The following is a 25,850-nucleotide window of genomic DNA, read 5'->3' as shown; positions in this document are numbered from 1 at the left end:
AAAAATCATTCACAGCCTGAGAGATGATGTCATCTAGACTTTTACCAATGCAGCAATGCTGCCTATGTCACTTTACTCTTTTCAGAATAAATTCTATTAAGATGGCAGACTTACCCTCTGTGTTGGAAATGGGAGTACTGTCACATTTACTTTCACACTGCTGCATTGATGGAGGTCTGAGAGTTTCTGGACACTCACTGGATGCTTGTCCAGTATATGACAGGCACTGTACTGTTCTCATCTGTTGCCCAAGACCACACTGTGCAGAACACTAAAGAAGGAGAAAAAAAATTTAAAACCCTGCATCCAAATTTTATATATAAAATAAAGCAACAGCAAGCAATCAGAAACACTTCACATCCACAAATTTTAAAGAAGACAGGCATCTGAAGATCTTTGGTTAATAGAGAAAAGAATTATCATAAAATATTTCAGAATTTTTTACAATACATGTGAGTACTTGTCTTTCAAAGAAAATGCAATGCAATATTGACTCCCTGAAAAATCAGATTTGAGATATTAGAATATAATTTACTCTACTCCATGTATCATAATGATATTTTAGAATAAAGACGAAAAAAACAAAGAAAAGAAGAATCCAAATCTTCTACAGAACATTTTTTAAGGGAAAAGTAAATGTCTTTCAAAGAAATAGACTTTTCTGTTTCAAAATATTTTTAATTTCTGTAACTAAATAATTACAATTTTAGTACAATATTAGTTAAATATAAAAGTGGATCTGAAGAATCACCATGAAAAAAGTCAACTAGACTGTAATATTGCAAATTATTTTCTACTGGATAATTAAACTAAAATGATTCATTTTCATTAGAGGAAAATTGCTCTGCAAACAGAAAATTATTCCTTCATTTAATATTCTAAAAGCAGGCCATTGATCACAAATGAGATGCAAAAACATGAAGAAAGAAGGAAACTTAGTAAATCATATTTTGAAGCACTGCATAATGGTGGCATTATTCAGCCTATCCTGGAGTAATTTAGCTCCCTATATGGTAACTCAATATCTTATGTAAAAATTACATTGATCTCAAAGTGGTTTTATTCAGAGATAGATATATACACAGATCTGCTACTACAATAGGAATTGGCTTTATATTTCCATCATGTTTCTCAAGGAAGTTAAGCATGTTTCAAAAATGGTACACCCTGCAACACTGCTGTATCTCCAGAATACTCTAAAAAAGTAAGGATTTTTTTTCTTCAATTCGTGCAGAAACTCATCCAGTAGAAACTAGATTGCTCTCAGACAAGCATCATGATGAATCACGTTTCAATCTGACACAAAAGGGAAGAATCTTTTTGTTTCCCTCAGCCATAGGAACCATCCCTTATCTATCTCCAGGGACATCTTAGGCTATGAGGTGGGAGGCTAACATCTTAGGCTCGTGTGGGGGACTAACAGCAAGGAAGATTTGCATGAGCAGTCTCACCTGTCCCCAGTCTCCAGCAACCCAGCGAGGAGGAGGACATCGGCCTAAACTACAGCGGATGCGCACTGGCGGCTTGTTCTCATCTTGGCATTGCGCAGCCGGAAAGGTTTTTAGAAGATCACTGCTTTTGCACAGGACAATTCGGTGTTTGAATCCCGGGCCACACTTTGGTGTGCACTGAAAAAAAATATTTTTGCAAATACATAATTAAAATCTCAGTAAAACACCAATGAAACTCTTAGAAATGCTATTTGTAAAGTAGGACATGATGATTTTTCATCTCACAATTCAGCTATAATCACAATACAGTAATAATAATTTTTAAATGTTTAGGAACACAAACAAACTGACAAGATTGTTTCATTATGTACAAGCTTTTCTAAGTTTTAAATTTCCTTTGCTGTTTATATTTAGACTACAATGTTACTATTTATGTCAGGCTTAAGAAAAACACTGTCAGGTAGAAAGGTCTGCCACATGTAACACTATTATGAAACCAATTTGAGTGTTTCAATAATTAAAAATGAGACAGTCTGTTCTTAATATCACCTTAGTACAATCTTCATCCACTTCACTTTATCCACACACAATGAATACATTTTTCGTCAATATACAAAAGGAAAGATAAATGCTGGATTTGACTTCATAGAAACCACATCATTCAGATATACCAAAATATGATACCCTCTACTACAGCATATGCATTCCTCTCCTTTCCTATTTAAATTTTAACTCTTATTTCACAATTTCCCCTCCTTTTATCATTCTTGTGTTATTCTGACAGCAAGCGGACAATAAAACAGCCACTTGAAAAAGACCTGATGATTACTGGTTTTTGTCATCTTCCTTCACCATGGTGCCACTGCCATTCTCTCTCCCTTTTGCAACTGACCATTAACTGTCATACACAGTAGCTCAACTGCGTAATGAGGAAGAGACAAGTGCTAACAAAATTAAAACTCAAGAACTTTCCCAAATCAGTCCCTTTTTAATATGAGATATTGTAAGCATGGTTTTAGAATCCTTTATTGGCATGTTAACCTTTATCCCATAAGCATATCTGCAGTATTTGGATCAGAATCAGTTTCTGACAGCATAAGCTTTACTTGCAGGTTATGGTAACCTGCTGAAGACTGGAACTGCCTTTAATATGTAGAGACAAAACATTATTTGGGAAACAACATTATGTGGAACTGGAGCAATAAGCAAGAGATCACACACCAAAGGCTTTCCACACATCCAAAACAACTCACTATATCACTGGGGAAAAAAGAAACAGCCCTCAGATTAATTTTTTTAAAAGTTACTTGAGTGAGGCAAACTTAATAGTTTTATGCCTAATCCTGAAGCATCTTTGAGTAATTTGTAGAAATTTTAAAACAGTTCCACAGTATTATGTAAGGATATACCCTATGAATATGTAAAGTTTTATATGTCTATCTACATATACCTCAAAACAAGAAGAAAATCTCCAGAGGGAGGAACCTAAACTAGTTCATAGAGAATGAAAAGGTTTATTCCAAATATTATCTCCACTTGGATTTAGGATCTTAAACTGGGCTGCATAAAGGTGAGTCTTGCATTTGAAGTTTATAATCCAGAATGCAAAATGGATATATAATCACTTTCCTTAAAATGTAACCTTTTCTACCCTATTCAATCTTTTTCTACCAAGGTACAGCCTCTATCTACAGTAGTTCAGTATTCAGAACTTTGATATGGAATAAACAAAGGTCCTTACACTTCAACACCAAATCTTGTGCACACTGCCTACTAAAATGCTAGATGAAGGAGGGAGGTAAGAGAAGATCTCTGGTAGAGCTACACAAATACTACTAATGATAAAGAGAGACCAAAACCCAATGACAATACATGAGGTCTTTGAAGTCATGATCATGACTGATCAGTTGGGGTCCAAATTCCAAGGTGTGTTATGAGTACATTCTCCCACATGTACCTTGTGCAAAACACATGACCTTTTAAGGAGGATGTGGAAGTATGTGCCCCTTCCCAGCTAAGTGCTTAAAAATCACCTCAGTCTATCAAAACAAACAGAAAAGTGACAATGTTGAAAGGACTGTGTCAAAATGTCAAAATGCAATGGGCCTGTGAGGTTTCATCATCTACAGAGGATGTTAGCAAACAAGCAACATCCTAAACTTTGAGTTTAGGAGCATCTTCCCTAGTATTAATTGAAGACACAATCTTGAATCTATATGAAAGATGCCATCTGAGAAAATTGTTCTTCCAGCTACTGGTACCAGAAGAAAACAACACTCTCTTTTGTGGAGTTATAGCAAAAATTCTACCAAGATGGACTACACTGGATCCCAGAAATGGAAGTGAAAGAAGGAAATAAGTAGCCTTCAATAATACTGAATCACTAAAAATAATAAATCCCAGTAAAAATTTAACAAAAAGACTGTATGCTTCCAAAGAAAATGAAAATAAAGTATCCAGATAAGCCAAATGAGGAAAAATTATCTCCCCTTACTAAATGTTTCTAGAATTTCTGACTGCCTTTGTAGAAGTCAGGAAGGCAAGTTATATGTGCTTGTCTGATAAGGCTCTTCCCAAAAAATCCTTAGAATATAGTTTCTGCTTTTTTTATAATTATCCTGAAAACTATAAAAGGAGTCATTTAGAGAGGATAGATTAATTCTGTCAAAGCTCAACTATCACAATGTGTGAAAAGCCTCATGACACTAGCTAAGAATTACTACATTCCAGTGGGAAAGACATCCTTACTTTTCACTTTAATTTGATAAAATCATGCTTACATTCTCCTAAGGACTTCATACTGGTTAGTATGTAAACATACTAACCAGTATGCTTACAAAATGTTTTTGTTTCTCTGAACAAAAGGCTAGTGTCTTGTTAATAATCACTAAAAATTTTAAAAACATGTAATTATATTGTCAACAAGTCCATAAGCAAATAAAGTAGTTCTATAATTGTTTTATTTGTAATATGCATTGTTTTGAGTATGAAAAGAAAACTTCATATCTTGCATTCCAGAGAAAATTAGCAAGGTTTGCCATTGCTTTAAATGGGAGGAGTATTCAACTCCTCATTTTTTAAGTTCACTCTTGTTTTCCTTTTCATGTTTCTGTCATAAATTCATATAAACACACATATAAAAATGTTTATACTTATAGTACTATAAGGATTTTACTATATGATATTTCTGGAAACCATTAACAGCAAAAAAAAAAAAAAAAAAAAAAAAAAAAAAAAAAAAAAAAAAGGTAACCTTTCTCATTATATTAAAATGCTATCATCAGTCAAGACAGTCTGCCAAGCTACACAACTAAAATTCATACCAGAAAGAAGCCTGGTACTTTTTCACAATCCTGATTAATTATCACAACCAGAAGTTTAGCAGAATATGAATCTTTAAATTAGAATGATTTTGTTCAAAATCATTCCATGATCTTGCTACATAAAAGTCTAGAAAGGATAACAGAGTAAAAAACTACTTTAGGTAACCAGTATGTGATACCTGTGGGAGAGAAGGAGCTAATTTAGGGTCTAGTGACACTGTAGGTTACGGGCATTTTCTTAAGAGGCAGGAAACAAAACAATGAGGCACCCGTAAAATGTCCTCTGGGAAATGTTCCTATTAACCCTTTAGTTAGCAAACCCTGACAGAAAACATTCAGTGTACTGTACTAACATTCAGTGGTCAGAGGTCCTGCCTCCGCTGTTACCAATGAGCTGACACAGAGAAATCTCCTCACCTCTGACCAGTCCAGAGCAACCCACTGCGGGGGGCAGGACTGGTTGTTGCAGGGCTCTTTTTCAACAGGCCGGTGTGTTAAACAGTTGGCAGCGTCCAGCGTCTCCTCCTCAGAAGGCCCAATCTTTCTGATGCAGAGAACTGTTCGTGAACGCATTCCTCCATCACAGGTCTTACTGCACTCTGACCAATCTCCTATAAACCATCTGGATAGAAAATGTTAGGAGGCTCAGTCAAATACATTTCAGAAACAGAGTTGATAACTACACAAACCAAGAATGCAAATAGTTTAAATCACTAAACCGAAGTAATTTTTAACAATACACACATTCATGGTGAAATAAAGTAGAAATTTATGGGTCTTTTTACTAAATATTTTAATTTATGCCTCACTGCAATCATATCTTCCAAAAATAACACTGCTTCGTATTTTTCAAGAGCAGCAATTTCCATCATAGCCTGTAATAGTTAGAAACTGAAGCTATTTATGTAGGTTTGTACTGGACTTGCCTGAAATAATTTCTGTGAAAGTGGTTTGCAACTGGAAATGTTTGGGAATCATTGCTGAAAGTTACATCACAAGTTAAAAGCCAAGATGTTTACCTATTTAGTATCATTACAATAAAATAATTTGATCTCAAAATTGGGGTTTTTGAGAGTTAATTCTCATCTGATTACAAGACATTTGTAAACTCTTTAATAAAAGGCTACACTGAAATGTAAAATATTCTCATTTTTTAAACTGAAGCAAACACTAGTTAGACATGAATTCATCTCATGAAAAAATTCATCTCAGCAAGCTCCTTTATAATTTAAAGAATTGCACTATAGGTGGTAGAGGGAACTTCTTAGTGTTTCTGCATACGTAGTAGAAATCAAGAATTGTAAATAATATTAGATTGCTTTGTGCTGCTGCAGAGATTAAAGCAGCTATTAATCTGGTTGCAATGTTATATATTTCTACTTATGAATGGCTAATGCAGTTCAATTAAATAGAAATATCTCTCCATATTGATGAGCACATTTGGTCTTTGGTATTTGATATGTTGATTAGTTACTCGCCTGAGTCACCCTTGCTAAGGATGAAGCTGAAATCTAGTATGCTATCACATGCTGCCAAAATGTCAAAAATGCCAGGCATGCAGTCATTGTGGATATTCCTGGAGTTACCTCATAAGAAATCTTTTCTCAAGCTGCTGTCAAAAAAAAAAGTGCTGCTATCCTCTTCTGTGTTACATTATGTGTAATATATCCTAACATGAAACTAGATTGATGCAGAGATGGAAACAATTATGTGATATTCTGTCATTACTTTGCCAGCAAAAGGACTTAATTTGCCACCAAAAAAATCTCATGCTTTTACCACAACAGGTAGAATCTGAAGCTCTTCAGAACTTTCAAGAGGCTGCAGAGTTAATTTTTAATTGATAACTCAAGTAACTTTGCTCTCAGGTACCTTTAATATTTATACTGTATGAGAAGACAGCACTATTGATAATTCATAGAAATATAAGAGCATTTTCTTGAAATCTGAAATGTAAGAGTTATTTATTGTAATAACAAACAAAGTTCTGAAAACAAACATAGTCTTCTGCTCTTCAAAGACATCAAGTATAATGTAACTGGCATTCATTTAGAAAGGGTATAATTTTCATTGGTTTTGGTATGCACCAAAAGTAGAATTGTGCTAATTAAAAAGGGAAATTTTTGGCCATTCCATGTAAACACAAAGTCTTACTGCATGATAAAAACAGTCTAACTTCTTTGGATAACTATCTGTTATTTGAACAGCCTCCTCCTAGACCACTTACAGAATCAGGAATTTAGAACCTTTCCTTAGTTTGACACTTAGTATTCACTCTGGGGGGAACATTAGAATAGAGGCAGACATGGGTTGAATTGCTCTGATATGTTGAAGTAGATGCTAGTTAATACACTCTACCCATTTTCTGAATATTGATGTCTTGACTTTCACCATGTTAATCACCTGTTGTACTGGATGGGGAGTCCAAAAGCTTCCCACTTTGTGGGCTGGGTTTTCTTAGTTTGTGGGGTATTTTTAAGTAGTGTCAGTGAAAAAAAAAACAAAAAAAAAAAAAAAAAAAAAACAAAAAAAAGGGGGTTTTTTTAAAGAGGGTGAAGAAAAAAAAAAAAAAAAAAAAAAAAAAAAAAAAACAAAAAAAAAAAAAAATCCCAACCAAAACACCTAACAAAACAATGCAGCAAAAAGATGCCCAAAGTTACACTAGTTTGGAATAACATTGTTAACATTACTTTTTAAAATGCTAATTTGCAATAGTTAAGCCACACAAAGGAAGGGATTGGAATGTGTTTGGTAAAAAGGAACTGATGAAACATGACTGCTTTTCAAGTCCTGCTCTCAGGTGCACATATTTGGTGCACTCAGAGCCATGCCAAACAGTGTTATCTAAACAAAGGACAAAGGCATATCCCTCCAGGATAACCATATATTTACACACAGACTGTGGGGACAATTATTTCAACCTAATTTAGACCCGTCTGACACAGCTAGTTCACACTCAGAGGTAACAGCGGTGCAATGGCTTCACTTGGCTTTATGCCAAATGTGTGTTACGGGACACAGGGGCATGAAGAGTAAGGGACACTGCTCTGCCATCCCGCAACCAGGCACCAGGCCAGGGAAGCAGCTAATACTCTGGGAAGAGACTGACTTCAGTTGGAAGCTCATTGACCTGCTGCAATTTAATGCACAATCATCTTCTTTTATTCTTCACAGTGTCCTTCATGCTACAATTTAGCAGTTTCTAAGAGGCATTTACAGGCGACCACAGTATTGTGCAGTATCTGCATTTAATTAGCATTAACGTTTTTCATATCCATTTGGAATGCAGTTACAGATTATCACCAAAGTCAAACTAACCAGAGCTTGGGAATCAATAAACTGTTGTATCTGTTCTACCTTTTCCAGAAGTTTTATTTATCCTAAAGCATAAGGAAAGCTGTTGTCACATGTTGATACTATTTTCTAGTACAAAATATCACAACTGTTTCTAAACAGGTTCTTGTATTAACATTAAGCTATGCTTTGTGTGCTTGCCAAACTTCATTTTTGATTAAATCAGCTGCTGGGTTATCAATATTATTAATATTAATATGATCATATAAATTATCAATACATAGCATACAACTATCTTTAAAAATAAATCTAAACGGAATCTAAGCACCTAATCCTAAAGGCACACAGCATTACTCATCAACACTGAATATGCTAGAGAAAAAGTTTGACAAAACTATTGCCAGGAAATGGTTTGGTCCTCTTAGAGGTTTCTGTATTTGCCACTTCCATGTGAACACTTCAACACAAATGTTAATATAACATACTTTAAAATATGGCAAACGTTTCAGATGCAATATTAATAACTAGGGTAAAGTTAAGTCTCACCTCAACATTTTTTAATCATTGTTGCCTTAAGAGTGGTCCCCAGTTCTACTCTGTGCACTACTCACTGCATATGACACTCATATCCTAAGAAAGTCTTTTGCTAGATTCTATTTACTTACAGTGTTTGGTGTAGTTCAAACATCAGTATTGCTCCACAGTCAAGCAGAGATCCTCTATGCATTTTTGGGAGCTCATTTTAGAGGAACAAGAAACTAAAAACCAAACCCAAATACCCTTTCTGATAAGGCAGGACATGAATACTAGATTAGACTCTTATTTGGTTAACAGGATTTATTACAGATTATGAAGACTTATATTTCTATGCAAAACTGATGTCCATCTTAAGTGATTAATGACTTACTCAGGTGGGCAAGGCTCAGTGTTGCAGGCTCTTTGGTTTTCTGGAGGCTTACTGTCAGGGTCACAGTAATTGTTTTGTACAATGGAGCTGTCATCCAGCCTTTTACACACCACCTCTTGTTTCTGGACACCTTGGGATGAAATGAAAGATCATTCATTAATCATTCTTGCTCTTCTAATTTTTGAGTATAATTGTATTTCACCTATTTATTATTAGTTCTACCATCCCACTTTATTTGGCCAAAGTCTACAGCAGTGAGAGTTTAAATTGACTGAATGTCCCCTAGCCACAATAATTTTTTAATTTTCCTTCAATTTTAGGCTATCCCACTCAGAGAGGAATTTAAGATTCTGTTGTTTTCTAAAAAAAAAAATATATATATATATTTATATATTTACTAGAATTTGTTTTTATTTGTATATTGCACAAAATTTATTTGTATATTACATTCTCTGTCTGCCATCCTCTCCTAGAAAAGACACTTAAATTTCCAAAGAAAACATCACCAAATAGAATGTGGTCACACTTCAATGCAGAATTAATGTTTATGTGCTCTGATTTAAAGAAAACTAGCAATACTGGGAAACAGTGTTGCATTTTCATATATTATCCTACAAATTTTATTATTTCATTATATTTTTATTATTTTTTAAATAGTATAATAGAACTATAATTCATTGTGAAAGAGGGAGTTTGTCTCCACAAACACTCATTTTGCCTGGCATTTCCAGCTCCTCTTTCATTATTAACCATCAACAGAGTCATTTGGAATTGATCATTACTGGCAAAACATGGAATATCACTACCAAGGCAGCATTATAAGGTAGTTTATGAAGTATATTTTCTGAAGATTTTTTTTCAAAGCAGTAAAGAACCACTGATATGATGACAGCATATTTTTGCAATACACAGTGCCTTCCTTCTCTCTTAAAAACATGCTGTAAGATGGTTATTAGAATTTTTAAAGCATGTATTTGCAATTCATGTGCAATTTTTATCGAACATGCATAGTTATAAAACTAGAATAATGGCATTGTTTGTACTTAAAAGCTTCAAAAAGTCCTGTACCTTTCTTCAAAAGAGAAGCAATTATTTAACTTATTCCAAAATGTGAAATGCATATAATTAAATGGAGATTAAAACCTCGTGGCTTCAAATATCCTTACAGCCATCTCTTCATTTTAAGACATGCATAGAATCATAGAATGATTTGGTTGCAAGGGACCTTAAAGATCATAGAGTTCAAAAACCCAGGCTGTGGGCAGAGACCCTTCCACTTGACCAGGCTGCTCAAAGACCCATCCAGCCTGGCCTTGAACACTACTAGGACTGGGGCATCCACTTCACTGGACAACTTGTTCTGTGCCTCACCAACCACACAGTAAGGAATTCTTTCCTAATATCTAATCTAAACCTGCTGGCTTTCCATTTGAAGCCATTCCCACTTGTCCTGTCACTAAATGCTCTTTAAAAAAGTTCCTCTCCCTCTTTTTTGTAGGCTCCCTTTGGATCCCCGATGCCTGCAATTAGGTCACACCTAAGCTGTCTCTTTTTCAGGCTGAACAAACCCAATTCTCTCAGCCTTCCCTTGTAGGAGGAAATAATATCCTCCTTTAGCTCTTGAAAAATAAGTGAAAGATCTAAATATATGAGAAGCTGTGACAAGATTCACCTTGAATACTATAATCAACACAAAAACTGCCAACAGAAGACAATAATTTAAAACAGACTTGACAACCGAAGTAGGAATATTTCTAGCAATTTTCAGCTCACATCTCACCACAATAAGAAATTGTATTTAACAGCCCTAGACAAACAGCAATGCCAGTAATGTGGCACTGCTAGCTGATATACAATTCATGTTGAGTTCTGACTAATCATTTATCCTTTCTATCACAAACTGCCTTAGTTCTCTTGGTTGAATAGGCTGAATGTGGACTTCATAATGATATTTTCCTCAAATATATTTAGTTCAAAATAATTTACATACACTTTAGAATTCATCATTGTAATAATGCATACCATTCTCACAAATGTACTTATCGGATAGCATTGATATTAATGTTATATTTTTACTGCATTTCTTACTGGCATTTCTTACTCAGATACATTTCCTTCTCGAATTTGGCTAAAAATTGGCACTCCTAACAAATTCATTTTTGAGGAATTTTGTAATAAGAAAATATTCTAAACTTCTATGATTGCAAAGTATCACTCAGCTTTAAAAAAAATTTGCAAGTGTGTTATTAACTGAATGCTGTTCAGGTAGCGTATCACCTGTAAGACAGAACTCACCCTATTCACTTATAGTGAAGAATCAGTAATTGATGCCAGGAGGTACATTAATCCATTTTTTAAACGTTCTGCACCATCTTGTCACACAGTATATAAAATTTACATAATTGCTGTCTAATTTTAATATTTATTTAAAATCTCAGATTAAAAAAAAACAGATAATAACTTTTAAGACAAGAAAAATAAGGGAAAAAGCTAGAAGTGCTGGTTTTATCCTGACAATAGATACAACTTGGTTATGCCCCGTATTGACAAATTATTTTTAAATTATGAACTCTACCCTGATTATATGGTCTTTTTTAAAAGTAATCTAAAAAGCACAAATGAACATGTTCATTTAAATTCTGTGGGGAATAATTATGAGCAGTTAGACAGAAGCATTTTGCTTTCAAATCTACAGATTTTTAGTTTATAATAAAAGACATAAAATGTCCTCACAACTGGTCAATGCAATCCTAAGAGAAAACAAAACTCCATGGTTTAGTGACCATAATCTCCTGAGAACTGAAATGCATTGCAGATTTCAATTCACAAATAGTCTGCATGACTTTCAGCAGCCAAATTTTAAATTACATGGAGCACATTTTATTCTTGAATTAAAATTGCAGGCATGTAAATGCTGTATCTATTTTTAAAAGCAATCCCAAAAATTGTGGCTTGTGATTGCAACAGTTAATTATAAAGAAGTCAGTACCAATACATAGTGAAACTTGCATCTCTAAAACTAGTGCATGCTGGTTAACCCAGACATACTTTCTGAGCTCACTCATCAGATCACAAGATACTCATCTCAGAGCCAAACTTATATTTTCTTTGATGAGGAAAAGTATGTTTTATTTGCCTAAAGATAGTTTCATAATTCATCTGAGGGCATGAAAGAAAAACATAGTAGGCATCACTCTAGATGGGTTTTGAGCAGCAAAGAAAACTGAACAGCAATCAATTTACTTATGATAGCAATAGTATGCTATTTTATAAAAAAACCCATTAATAGCTGAGATATTTAGTCCATCTGGAGATGAATTCTAATAGATTGAATGAAATCCTAACCAATTCTTAGGACTACTGGTAAATTCCAGATAACAAATGGTGTCATTCGTTGCCATAATTAAACATTAAAGAAATTTAAAAGGCAGTAAGTAGTTATTCTAGTTATTTTTAAATGCATAAAATAAAAAAAAAATAAAGAAAGACTTAGTTCCTTTGCTAGCTTTTTTGAAACAACACCACCAGAAGACGTTCATTGCCTTATTAAGAATACTTGTGGATCTGAATAGAGTAATACACTTTTTCTTGGGAAGTTACAAGATATAAGGAAGGACATGTCTGGGCATTAATAAACTATAATTATGTGATCTACAATTGATATAACTGCCCTTTCCTTTCACTTTCCAGAATTTTCATTGTATTGTTTCAGTTCCTATTTCTACATATTTTATTTTTTATTTTCTCTGTGTTTCTCATTAAATAATATTCAGGTCCTTAAAGAAAATCTTCTGGTTTTGCCATTATTTTTTTTTTTTTACTTCCCTGTGTTCTCTACTTTCCCACTCCTCTCTCTATAGATAACTTAGCACTGTACATTGCAGTATTCTCTGGCATTGCTTTCATATTGTCTTGTCCAAGTGTGCCACTGGCTATAAGGACCTACCTATATGAGATAATAACAAACTTTTCTTCTGAAAACCTTTACCTCAGAACAGAAGAATTTTTACTGTACTTTAAGGAAAAAAGGGAATTAATATGAAGGATATATGTAGATCAGCTTTACATTTTAATGTAATATATTTATATCCATATCCATATTTATATCCATATTTATGTTTATTTATAATGTATATTATATTTTGTTCCCAGAAAAAAAAAAAAAGAACTAGCTGAGACACTATAAATTTATATTGTAAAGGAAAATTTTTCAATACAGAAAATATAGGTTCTAGTGTACAAAAAGAAGAGCTGCAGTTCTGGATCCCCACACCTAAGAAAAATACTGATATTAAAAAACCGTGAAATTATATTCTCGTCCTAGATATGAGCATAGGAATCCTACATAAGTAACACTTGTCTGTCATCAAACATGCCTTTTTAACTATCTGGTATACCTGAAGATCCTCTTTTAAGGAAAAAAATTAAAATATCAAAATAGATCTCAGACTTTGGAGATTTGGTTCCTTCTTGATTCCATGTATAGTGAGCATCAAGGTCAGTGGCAGAAAAACTATGTGTACCTTCTCCTTTAACATAAGTGATGCTACAAAATACACAGTTTACCGTCTCTCATAGAATGGGTCAGGTTGGAAGGGACCACAGTGGGTCATTAGGCTCAAATTCCCTGCTCAAGCAGAGTCATCCTGGAGCACATAGCACAGGATTGTGTCCAAACACTTCTTGAATATCTGCAATGAGGGAGAATCTACAATCTCTCTGGGCAACCTGTTCCAGTGCACGGTCACCTGCACAGTAAAGAACTTCTTCCTCATGTCCCGCTGGAACTTCCTGGGCATCAGTTTATGCCTCTTGTTCCACTGCTTCTTGTTCCATTGATTGGTACCACTGAGAAGGGCCTGGATCCATCCTTTTGTCAGCATCTTCCAGCAGCTCCATGCCTCTGTTGTCCTGAGGAGCCCAGAACTGCACACAGCACTCCAGGTGAGGCCTCACCAGGGCTGAGTAGAGGGGCAGGATCACCTCCCTCCCTCCACTGCCCTGCTGGCAGTGCTCTTCCCAATGCCCCCAGGATGCCATTGGCATTCTTGGCTACCAGGACACACTGCTGGCTCATGGACAGCTTGTTGTCCACCAGGACCCCCAGGTCCTTCTCCACAGAGCTGCTCCCCAGCAGGTCAGCCCCAGGCCGGGCTGGTGCCTGGGGTTGTTCCTCCCCAGGAGCAGGAGAGGAACAACCCCCTGCATTTGCCCTTGCTGAATTTCAGATGGTTCTTCTTTGTCCATCTCTCCAACTTGTCAAAGTTCTTCTGAAGAGCTGCACAGCACTCCAGGGTATTTGCCACTGCTCCCAGCTCTGTGCCCTCAATGAACTTGCTGAGGAGGCATTTGCCCTTCAAGCCATTGATGAATAAGCTAAATAAAACTGGGCCTAGTGTTGAACCTTGGGTGACACCACCAGTGCCAGGCCTCCAATGAGACCCTCTGCCACCGATTATGACCCTCATCAGCTGTTCAAGTCCACACCTCCTGAGTTAGCCTATGAGAACGTTGTGAAAGGGTATTGAAAGCCTCACTGACAATACCCATTGCTGTCCCCTCATCCATCCAGGTAGCTCTTTCATTGTAGAAGGCAATCAAACACTTGATCACTTTTAGTGAACTCATGCTGACTACTCCTGATCACCTTCTTGTCTTCCACAGGGACAGAGAAGGCTTCCAGAATCCAGAGATGTCATCAGAAGGTGCTCCATCACCTTCCCAGGGATTCTGGTCCATAGTTCCCTAGGTCATATTTCTTGCCCATTTTGAAAACTGGGGTGACAATTCCTTTCTTCCAGTCCTCAGCATCTCTCCTGATCTTCATGATATTTCAAAGGTGATCATGAACAGCCTCGTTACAGTGTGCACCAGCTCTCTCATCACTCATGGATCCATTCCAGCAGGGCCCATGGACTAGGGTCTGTCTAGTTGTTTCAGACCAAATCCTCCTTCCCTAAGAAAGTGTCTTTCTCCCAACATTCCTTCACTCTGGTATCCTCAGTCAGGGATGCCTGAGGCCTGGCCTTGCCAGTGAAGACTGATGCAAAGGCACTCAGTAACTCTGCCTTCTCATCTTCCCCTCTTACCAGGGTCCTGTCTCCACTTAATAATGAGCCCACATTATATTTTTTGTTTTCTTTTGTTACTGATGTATTTGAAAATACCCTTTTTATTATGCTTGACATTCTTAGCCAAGTTTAAGTCTAGCTGGGCACTGGCCTTTTTAGTCTCATTTGCATTTACCCTGACCACCTCTCTATATTCACTCCAGGTGGCCTGACCCTTCTTCCATCTCCTGTGTATTTCCTGCTTACACTTGAGTAATGACAGTAGCTTTCATCCATCCATCCATCCACAGAGATCTCTTGCCCCACTGGCCCAATTTCTTTCTCATTGTGAGGCATTGTTCCTGAGCCTAGAGTGAGTGAGTCCACCCTTCTGGACCTCTATTCCCTGCAGGGCCTGTTCCCATGGGATTCATCCAAAAAGATCCCTAATGAGGTTAGTCAGCTCTCCTGAAGTTCATGGTTATAATCTTTCTTGCTGTCCCACTACCTCCTACTTCAATACAGAATTCTACATTCTCATGGTCACTACAGCCAAGACTGCCTGTCATACAAGATTTTCTTCCACTTTTTTGAGGCAATCTAAATATGTAAATGCTTTCTTCATGAGCTCTAATTTACCTCCTAGATAATTCCATTGAGAATACAGAGGGACAAGAGGTATAATGCCTGCTGTGAAGAGCCCATTGATTTTAGGTGCCTGGGTGAGTTTTCATGAGATGATGAAATTCCATGAATGCTTCAGGAGTCAGAAATTCCACAGACCTATACATACAATAATGAACTCATAATGAGCAAGTAAGAGCGTAATATACGCTGTGAGCTGCTCAATACCATGAGAGAGGAGGCAGGAATGGAATCCAGCGCTCTGGCATTGTATTAAACTGTCATAAACAGGAAACCTTTCTTCTCCTTCCTATGATTCCACTTACTATGCTCTTCCTATTCTTCAAAGTCAAGACAGGCCCTAGAAGAGAGGTCCTGTTTCAAACGTTAAAGCATTTTTTATTCTTCTGATGTGACTATTCAGCACAGCAGAGATGAACATAATATAGAAGTCCAATGCAAAAGACAGCATGTTATTATTCAGTCAAAGATTGTAGGTTTCTCTCAGCTTGCTCTTAGCTCGTTCCTTGACTCCTGACTGCTCTAGTCACCAAGATAAGGCATACTAGCAGGTCTGGAGCTGGATACAGTGGATTGCTCTTAAAACACTATAAAGAAGAAACAGCACAAAAAAATCAACACTTCTGCAGCATAAAGTACTCCAAAACTGTCTAAACTTTGCACTGCCACAATGTCTTTATGCTCTGCTTCATGGCATTCAACACATATGCTCAAGTTCATTTTAGTTACTACATCAAGTAATACCCATGTTTTAACAGTCACTAAGCAATTAAGAAATGCTGCAGTCATTAAGCAATGCAGATACAGATAAACTGATTTAGAAAGAGCTAGACTTAAGCAGTGCACAGTGGACATAAAGCAGCCTGCTAATATGGTACCTGGTCAAGTCTCTGCTTAATAGAATATTTACATTAGCTAAATTTTCCAGTTTCCCTTTTCTTTCTCCTGACTCAGTTCCTCTATAGGATTGGGTCTTCTTTTGGCATAAGGTGAAATGCATTTCATAATCTGACAGAAATAGCAGGAGCAGGTTCTTTCATGGAGAAAGTAGATACATGTTTAAATATGATATAGCTACAATGAAATATATGTTTATGCCTAGAGTGCTCAGTGAAAATAAATGACTACAATATATCCTTTCATTAAACTGAAAGAGAGGAGAGAAAATGCCTGGTGTGACCACCATAAGCTACCAAAGAAAATCTCTCCTCCACCTCCTCTGAGTTTAAATTAATAAATATATGCCACTTTAAGGGATTCACAAATCTTCCCTTGAAATCTAATTAATTACATCCAAATTTTTTAATCTTGACAAGTGCCTACTCCTTCAGAGCCAATTATTTTTTCCACTGTGTTTTGTTCAAATGTGTGAAATGACAATGACCTTCCTAACAGAATATCTCCACGGCTAAAATCTTGTGTCTACCTAAATCAATGGGAGTTTTCCCAGAACTTCAGAAAGATCATTAGCACATTACCATCACAAAAAATAGCATCTGACAACACTTTTAAAGTTCTGATAATTGGAACTTAATGAACTAGGCAGTCCTCTTCTTTATACTTCTCCTTTAAAATGTTTTTTTTTCACTGCCACACTTACTGTTACTAAAATTGTATTTAAAAATCAATCTGTCACCCAGCAATCCAACAAACAAATAATAAAAATATTGGAGAAAGTTGGCATCCTTAATTTTGTTTCAAGACTCTCTCTAATGGCACAGAAAATAATTTATGCTATTCTTTGTGTATTATGTATGGCTACGCTGTATTTTAAACTGCATACAACTAGTAACAGCCACAGTAGCTTCCAGCAGAAAGGCGAGGCGTGATGAATACCTCCCACAGACAGAAAAAAACCAAGAAAGCAACAAGTATTTGGTCCCAAGGTTCCTTAAAAAAAATATGGTGTCTTCTTCTTGATAAGAGCTGTCCATGGTGCCGTAGAAACTGAAATTCTGAGATGCATTTAAAGCACTCTCCCATATCTTCTGGAACAGAGGTATGTTGGGGAGATGATTCATTCAGTCTCCAGAGAGAAGAAAGATACTGTTCACACAGCACTTCTACTCACCAGTTCTTGCAGCAGCAATGGTGTTGGCTTTGAAGGAAGCCAACTGTCCTGCTCTCCCAGCCAGAGGTAAAGAATTGCATTGGTGGCCACTAGAGGGAGGATTAGGAATATAGTAAGTTGTCGGCAAAAGCCACCCATGATGAACCACATGGGACAACCTACAAATCCCCCACTGCTGCCCAAGGGCAACAATTCTCAGATACTGCTACGGGCTGGCAAGCAAAATCCAATTGTTATCATCTTCTACAGAGGAGCTGCCAGTGTGCATCCCAAACTTTGGTGGCTGGAGGATAGGAGGGCTGACTAGGATTGTGTGAAGGACACCTACAAACACACAAAGACACATCTCTTTATTTACAGATGTCTATTTTGCCTTCTTGCTTTTAATCTCCTTACTTAAAACTTCTGATGTCCTTTATCAACAAAGCTTCTGGGAAAAACAAACGTACCAGCTTCAAGAGAGTCTCAGAAGTATCAGCAGAGAGAGACACTGTGCCAAGACATGCTGTATTTAACAAAAAGATCTGAATACGTTAAAGGTACTTGAAAACAACAAAATCCATTGTGATTAAAATAAACGTCCATTAAGATCTGAGGCATACCTGAAAGAAATGTTTTCAATTAGTCACCTAGATATTTATACAGTGAAGTGTATCTTCCAATTCAGTTTACCCTGCAGCTCGACTGTCTGGTGTCTTACCTCCTGCACAAGTGGCAGAACATTCTGACCAAGGCAGATGATTCCATGCAAAGCCAACCTCATTGTCTCCACTGCCAGTGCGAGAGATCGGAACATTGAATTTATATTTTATCCCCAAATTCTGTTCCTGCAGCAGAATCTGTAGTTGAAAACAACTGGTTATACCATTAAAGCAGTCAAGCAGAGGGCAAACACAGGGACATTTATTCTAGGAATGTATTGTGTTCTGCTGAACGGGAAGAAAGTAATAAAGGAAGTCATGGTAGTTCTTTCTAGATATTCCCCAAAAGAATCTGTACCAGCTTTTAAAACATATACAAAAGAAAAATATTATTGTCCAAGGTGAGGTTTATCCTTTTTTTCTCCCTTAACACAACTTTATTATTTCTGTCCGTTCCTTATTCCTGACAAAATTTCATAATTTTGCTAGTTTCATAAATTTTATAAATTTTGCTAGTTTGCAGAAAATTAATGTCTTCATGGAAATTAACTTGAGAGCTGAATAATTATGGAGTTCAAAGTTGGAAAAGCACATTACTGTAGAAAGATGCAGCAGTTCTAACTGAAGTCTTGTGAGGAGTACAGTCCACATAGTTCTGAAACTATCTCTTCCCTTGTTAGCACTTTTAGTGACTACAGTACAGTACATTACTTCTAGTAATAACAGTAACACCAACAGACTGTTGCCGAGGACGTTGTTTTCCCCTAATGCAACAGCCAACAGCTTAAGGTGTGATTGGTGGAATCATATCTGTGATTGCTTTAAAAGAATAACAAAGCTCTCACTGTAGCCACATCACTGCAGGCAACATAGACAAAAGTGCAACAATGACCAGGAGTTTTTGCCTCCTTGCTGTTGAACTGCACTTCTACAGATTACCTGTCCAACACTAGTCTTTGACTCTCAATCAAACTTTTTTTTTCATTGCTAATAGCACAAAATCAAGTTAGACACAGCAATCTGACCCACCCTAGAGCTAATTTTCACGCATTTCTACTTTCTCTTACATTTTGCAGAGGCACATTTGTCTATCTCCACATGGCAAAAGAGCAGAGAACTTTCAGAAAGACAGTCTGTGACACAGACTGAATGAAAAAGGCACTATAATTGTGTAATTTATTCTGTATGGACTGTCTAGCTTATGCACAGATACAGAAGAAAAAAAGATTACTCAGGTGTTTGAAAATGCTGCCTAAAATGTGGATATCCATGCAACAATTATTCTCTACAAAATTATCCTATCTGGCTCAAGCAATCACTGAACTGCAAATCCGGCAGCTGACAGAATACACTGGGAAAATATCAACTTGTTCTCATACTCCTCCTCAACATGGTAGTGAAGCAGTAGGTTCACCATTGCCTGTTGTCAGAAATGGCACCAGGATCCTGGTCATATCTTCTGCTGCATTCTCATACTCTATAAAATCTTTTGAGAGCAACGTATGTCACAGTGACATAATTTAACATGGGTCATACCACTACACTCATTCTGTGGTAAGGCTATATATAAATGTCTCATTCAGGCCAGGCTTAAAACTACGGAAATATACAGAACTGTCAGGGACTGTGAAGTGTCAGCAGTATGCAGAGATACGATACATGGCCCATTCACAATTTTCGCTACCATTACTGTGAACCACATTAAAGAGATGTGGGGTTTTTTTTCTGTGAGTTTTCCTGGTGCTCTTCTGACTTTATCCCCACTTCATCACAATGTTTGCCAGTCAGTTTTGAAAGAAACATGTATGAAACATGTGTTAAAACACCCACACAAAGTCGCAGCTAAAAAAGCTGTATACTGTTTGTAAACTCAACCTATTTTAATTTAATTCATGGCATTGTCCTTTCTCAGAACATAAATACATATTACAAATTTCAGAAATACATTTATTGTAACTTTACCATGACTATGAGGTTTTCTGAAGTAGGGCCTAGTGCTTCCAAAGACTCTGGTTCATCTGTTGGCCTCTTGTAATGGAAAGCTGTTCCAGCAACATCAAACTTTCTTGGCCAGTCAATAGTCCAGGCACCATTAATATAGTAGTCATCCTCTTCGGATTTTAAAGCTTAAAAAAAAATACAAGCCACCTAAAAATTGGAAGCAGCATTTATAATGGAGAAGCCATTGTAAATTAATCTACTAATCTGCTAGAAGTATGTGAGCTTCAGCTCTATATCACTGTTTTTTCAAGCTATATAAAGCTTTTTCTTTAGCTCTGGTGAAAATATCCCTCATGTAAATCAATAATTTTGCCTATGCAATAATCTTCAATGTGCAGATTATTTTGCAGCTTTCAACATGCAGATGCTGCATGAAATGAACCAGAATGCCTCATGCAACTTGAACTACGACATGAGATACATGCACACCTGAAATGCATAATGTATTACCAACCTCATCTTTACATTAAGAGGCTGGGGCATGGAAAAGGTCTCACAGACCAGAGGAAATGTGCAGAGGAAAAGAAAGAAGGAATATTGAGTATGACATATGGTACCAGTCAGCTGTTGTTTTGTTGCCTATGTCCACTAGTTCTTTTTTGCCTTATTAAAGCACAAATACAAGATATTTCTACTACAAACTGAAATATCAGCTACTTAATCTGATAAGATATTTATCCTCCTTAATTTACAGCCTTGAAACATGAAAGTTCTGTAGACAAAACAGAAGTTTCATAGCTAATCAACCATTAGGATGGGCAAGCACATCTTATTCAGGGATTTGAATTTGATATTTTGTTAATAATATTACATTAAGGTCCTAAATATGAAACAGACATCATATTTTAAAGTGAATATTCAGTTAATTAAATATTGACTTCTTGATTTAAGGTGAAGATTACCAAGTTTTACATATTTTATTTTTTTATTTATTTTAAATAGATCATGTTTTTAAAGGAAAAATTATGGTTGGAGCCCCATAGTCGAAGAGCATGTTGTTTTTCATTGAGACAAATAACTGATTATACTGGATAGGGGAAAACTTCACATCATAATGCTAAGGAGTAAGACAACTTCAGTTTTCCAACATTTTACTCTCAACTACCTGTGTGTGGACAGTTGGTTTACCTTCAACAGTTAGGGAAAATGCCTCAGTGATGCTTAAGTTGTCTAAAACAGATCAGAGAGCATTCATGTGAGCAGGAGATAGTGAGAGAGGCATTACTGTTCTACTGGTGACAATGACATTCAGCAGAAATTAGTAACCATTTCCATTAGCACCATAAGGTCTGAAAACTAAAATACTAAATATAGATACTTAAACTAATATACATCCAGAAGCAAAGCAGTTAATTTTTTATCTGCCTGCCAAAGAAAAATGCATTTTCATTCTCTAAGTACATTTACCCAATGTCAGTTATGCACAGGTGAAGGCCACAGCTGCCACCAGCAGTCCAATTATTACATGACAATAACTGTGCAGTGGCATAATGCTAGTAGCGTATGAGACAGAAATAACAAGTTCAGGTTCCTAATCAAATCATTTATGAGGACCTGAAATGCAGGGAGCCCACAGAAAATTATCATAAGAGGAATATAAAGCCAGCTGTCACCCTGGATCAAGCCATTTAAGGGAAGATAACAGCACAACTAATTATGCAGTTTTTTCTGCAGCTCTGAACACAGACAGTTTTGTTGCTGCTGGGTTATCTGTTGGAGAAATCAGTTAAAATATTGTAGTATTTGTGCAGCTGCAGAAATGGGCTTTTGACCAATTTTGTTACATAACTAGGAGTGATACTGGTGAAAAAATGATCAGCCCGATCAAGGTGAGAGAGGATTGGAGATAGCTGAGCGAACTGAATTGTCTAACTGCACTCCAAACTTGAGGTCATGGATTTCAAATTAACTCCATTCCAGTTTAAGGAACTATGGGACGTTTGCTGTGAGTTAGGTTGAAAGTCTTAGTTTGAATAAAGGAGCCAGTGTGACAACTACAGAGGAAGAGGGGTTTATTTTTTTGGTATTTTAGAATCACATATAAAGAATGCCCTTACCAATGTAGTTTTTTGACATTGCCACTTCTCTTATTTCAATGTGCACAGAACCTCTTGGAATTTGAATCACTTCCATATATCCTGTAAGAAAAATATTATTTAAGGAAAATTTTATTTAGGAAGGAAAACTGTCTAAACTTCGTACAAAAATTTTTAACTGATAGCAAGAACTTAAGTATTCAGAAATTCCTTTTTTTAAGTGCTAATAAAGTATTTTCAACAGTGTATCTTAAGTAATTAAGACATATAGAAATGTCTTCAGGAACATAGGACAATTCAAGTGTTAGAGGACTTCAGTCAATCATTTAGTCCGACTTCCTGCTACAAGCAAGAACAGCTAAGAGATCAGATGGAGTTACTCAGAACTTTTAGCTGCTGGGTCATGAAATACTCCAAAGATGGAAACTGTACAATCTTTCTAGGAAATCTGATCCACTGCTAGACTGTCCTCCTGAGGAAATAGTTTTTTCTTCTATTTGGTTAATCACCTTCCTTCTACCCGTTTATAGCTACTGTCTTGTCTCCCACCATGTATCCACCAGTGCAGTGCCTGGCTTCATTTTCTCCATTACCTCCTCATAGTATTGGAGGGCTCATACCAGATCCCCATAAACCAGGGGATTCTCCAGGCTGAGCAAGCCCAGTTCTCTCAACCTCTCCTCACAGAGAGTCAAGCATTCCAGACCCCCATAATCTATCTGGTCCTCCACTGGACAGAGCTAACTGCAGTACTTCACTCCTTTTCCTGAATTATGGAGTCCAAAATCTGCTAACACTAAGACTACAAGATTAATATTTTTTTTGAGCTAAGTTTTAAAATAATAGCCTATATATATATTTCCTGAATTCTTAAGATTATGAACTTCTGAGATTTTTCTGTATTCCTTCTATTCTAAAATTTCATGCATGACTATCAGATTCTACCATACACAGTAAAATAATATACTACATTACTCTTAATATACCACCATAACTAAATAATTACAAAAAATTTCACCAACAGGCCTAAGCAAGCATTCAGTAATTAAACACATTGTTGTATTCGGGATAAATCCAAACTAATACACAAAACCAGGAAACAATAGGAAAACAGAGTCAAAGTGAATGACCAGCAGCAATGCCACACTGGGAAAGAAGGCAGCATTGGTATGTGCTAAAGAGTGGTCTAAAAGCATTGTGTGACAGAATGGACACACATGTACATACCTCCTCTGGGCAATGAACCATTGAAGAAACCTTCAATGGCTTCACACGTACTCCCATCTCCTCCACAAACACGGCATCTATCTTCCTTAGCATCAGACCCCAAAATATTATCGCAACCTACATGCTGATAAGAACAGATAAGAAGAAATATTTTTACAGGATGATGGTCATGCACCATTATTACTAAAGTTTCTTTGAAGTGTTTCTCTCAAGTTTGAGATATTCAGTTCATATTTTTATCTACCCTGTTGTTGATAACCAGTACTTTAAGTGGGTTTTCACTTGACAATGAAAGGAGATAAAAAAGGAGAAGAATTTGCGTTTTGGGTTGTTATTAAATCTTTATTAATAAGAACTTCGCATTTCTACTGTGACTTCTAGGAAGGTATTTCTCAGTGTTTTGCTATTATAACTATCATATAATTATATAATAAATGATTACTGATGTTGTTATTTGATATTACAACAGCTTCATGCCAACTATATTGCTTTTTTAAGGTCAAGATTTGCTGTGTGATCCTTAAACATCTAGACAGCATAAGTAGTATTCTAAGGCATTACAGCTTCATAGACCATATTTCCACATGCTGCAGGAGAAACTTGCAATTTGTATAGCTATGAATGTAGAGTGTAAATAACTTCACAGTAAGAATAAATGCAGAATGAAACATAGTGAAAAGCTGAATTGCATGCTGAATTAGATGAAAAAACATTAAAATAAATGAAAATAGAGACAGGACCTTTAGGAAAAGAAAAAAAATTAGGATGAAAAAAATAGGTTGTAAACAGAATAAAGACTGCAGCTTGCCAATATTTTTCTAGGACTCATACAAAGAAGAAGGTAGCTACTTAACTGTCTAGTTGTCTTTGTTTCCTGTCTAGCACTATTATTTGTCATCTTGTAAACAGGTAATGCACACATTATAAGAAAAGTTAAAATACATTCAATAACTGACAAAATATTATTATTTTAACTCTTTACATTTCAACTTACTGATTCACTAAGATGACAGAAACCAAACTTTCTTCACAGTTCATTCTCAACTTGAGATTCTTTTTATTGGTTTACTAAAACATGGCAAAACTTTTGATCTCACTATGTCATTAAATAAACATATATCTTCAGTCCTCCATTTAGCAAAGCACTTCAGCATTAAGTTAAGCTTTAGTTATGTCAGTGGTTTTGTTGAAATCAAATCATTTTTAGAGTCACCAGTGCTATTAAAATATCTAGACCTAAGTACATAATTAAATGCTTTGCTAAAGTGAGGAATAAGTGGAATGTTAATAAACAAAAAAATGGCACAGAACCCTAATCCTATTGAAATTCTTCTAATGCAGTTCTATAGGAATCCTACAAGATAATCAGATTTTTCGTAAATGGCAAATACGTACATTGTTATACATTTTTTACTAGAACCACAGGGCAATAGTGAAGACTTTCTCTTTCAATTACATTAACAGCATGATTTTTTGCAACAGGATGAACTAGTTAAAGATATTAATATGTTCACATTTAGTGTTTTTCAGCCAGAGAGATGTTCTAACTGAAAGGATGGAACAGGCCTTGGAAGAGTGCAAGGAGCCTGTTCATCTCCTGTTGCCATTTTCATCAATTTTTTAACAGAAACCATAAAGCAAGAAAAAACGATTAAATGGCAGATTCTACTAACGTCTCTGAGAAGTTACTGAAATTCACATTATTTGTCTGTTTTATGCAATACCTTTTTTAACTTTCTGTCTCAATCTTACACTTTTATTAACAACTTGACCTGTCAACACTCCCTTTCATGTAACATACAAGTATCTTAACTAAATATAGGTAACAGCAGACACAACAAAGAAATCTGTAGGTACTTAATAAAATGTTTGTAACCTTGCATTCTCCATTGATACAGATATCCAGTGAATCAGCATTGCACTGAGTCCCATCTATTACTGCAGGAGCACGCTCAGTGTAAAAATTATACCCTTCAGCCAAGCAGTTTAATGCACATGGTTTAACCCCACCTGCACAACAAAATCAAATGAAAGAGGAAAAAAAATTAACCTTACAAATTTAAGGTTTAGTTAAAAATATTATACACAAACAGATCTGCAATTTACAATCTTATCTCATACCTTACATATACAAGGTATACACTTTATTTAACTACCCCTTAATGCTTTCTCTACTTGACACTTCTCTTTTGCAAAAAGGAGTT

General features: G+C 36.0%; 1 protein-coding gene across 1 annotated transcript in view; it reads right to left on the bottom strand.

Annotated features, from left to right (window-relative positions):
• Positions 1-25,850, bottom strand: part of ADAMTS6 (ADAM metallopeptidase with thrombospondin type 1 motif 6) — a 140,367-nt gene that overhangs the window by 5,280 nt on the left and 109,237 nt on the right. Inside the window, exons 16-24 of the mRNA XM_041470766.1 lie at positions 25,523-25,656; positions 23,647-23,770; positions 22,441-22,521; positions 20,345-20,508; positions 18,442-18,580; positions 8,976-9,105; positions 5,192-5,396; positions 1,452-1,628; positions 115-271 (exon numbers count right to left, since the gene is read on the bottom strand). Of these exons, the coding sequence (XP_041326700.1) occupies positions 115-271; positions 1,452-1,628; positions 5,192-5,396; positions 8,976-9,105; positions 18,442-18,580; positions 20,345-20,508; positions 22,441-22,521; positions 23,647-23,770; positions 25,523-25,656 (1,311 nt within the window). The remainder of the gene's footprint in view (positions 1-114; positions 272-1,451; positions 1,629-5,191; positions 5,397-8,975; positions 9,106-18,441; positions 18,581-20,344; positions 20,509-22,440; positions 22,522-23,646; positions 23,771-25,522; positions 25,657-25,850) is intronic.

The sequence above is a fragment of the Pyrgilauda ruficollis genome, unplaced genomic scaffold (assembly GCF_017590135.1).
Source record: "Pyrgilauda ruficollis isolate IOZ18807 unplaced genomic scaffold, ASM1759013v1 scaffold25, whole genome shotgun sequence".
NCBI lineage: Eukaryota > Metazoa > Chordata > Aves > Passeriformes > Passeridae > Pyrgilauda > Pyrgilauda ruficollis.
This window is presented reverse-complemented; position numbering and strand designations above follow the sequence as displayed.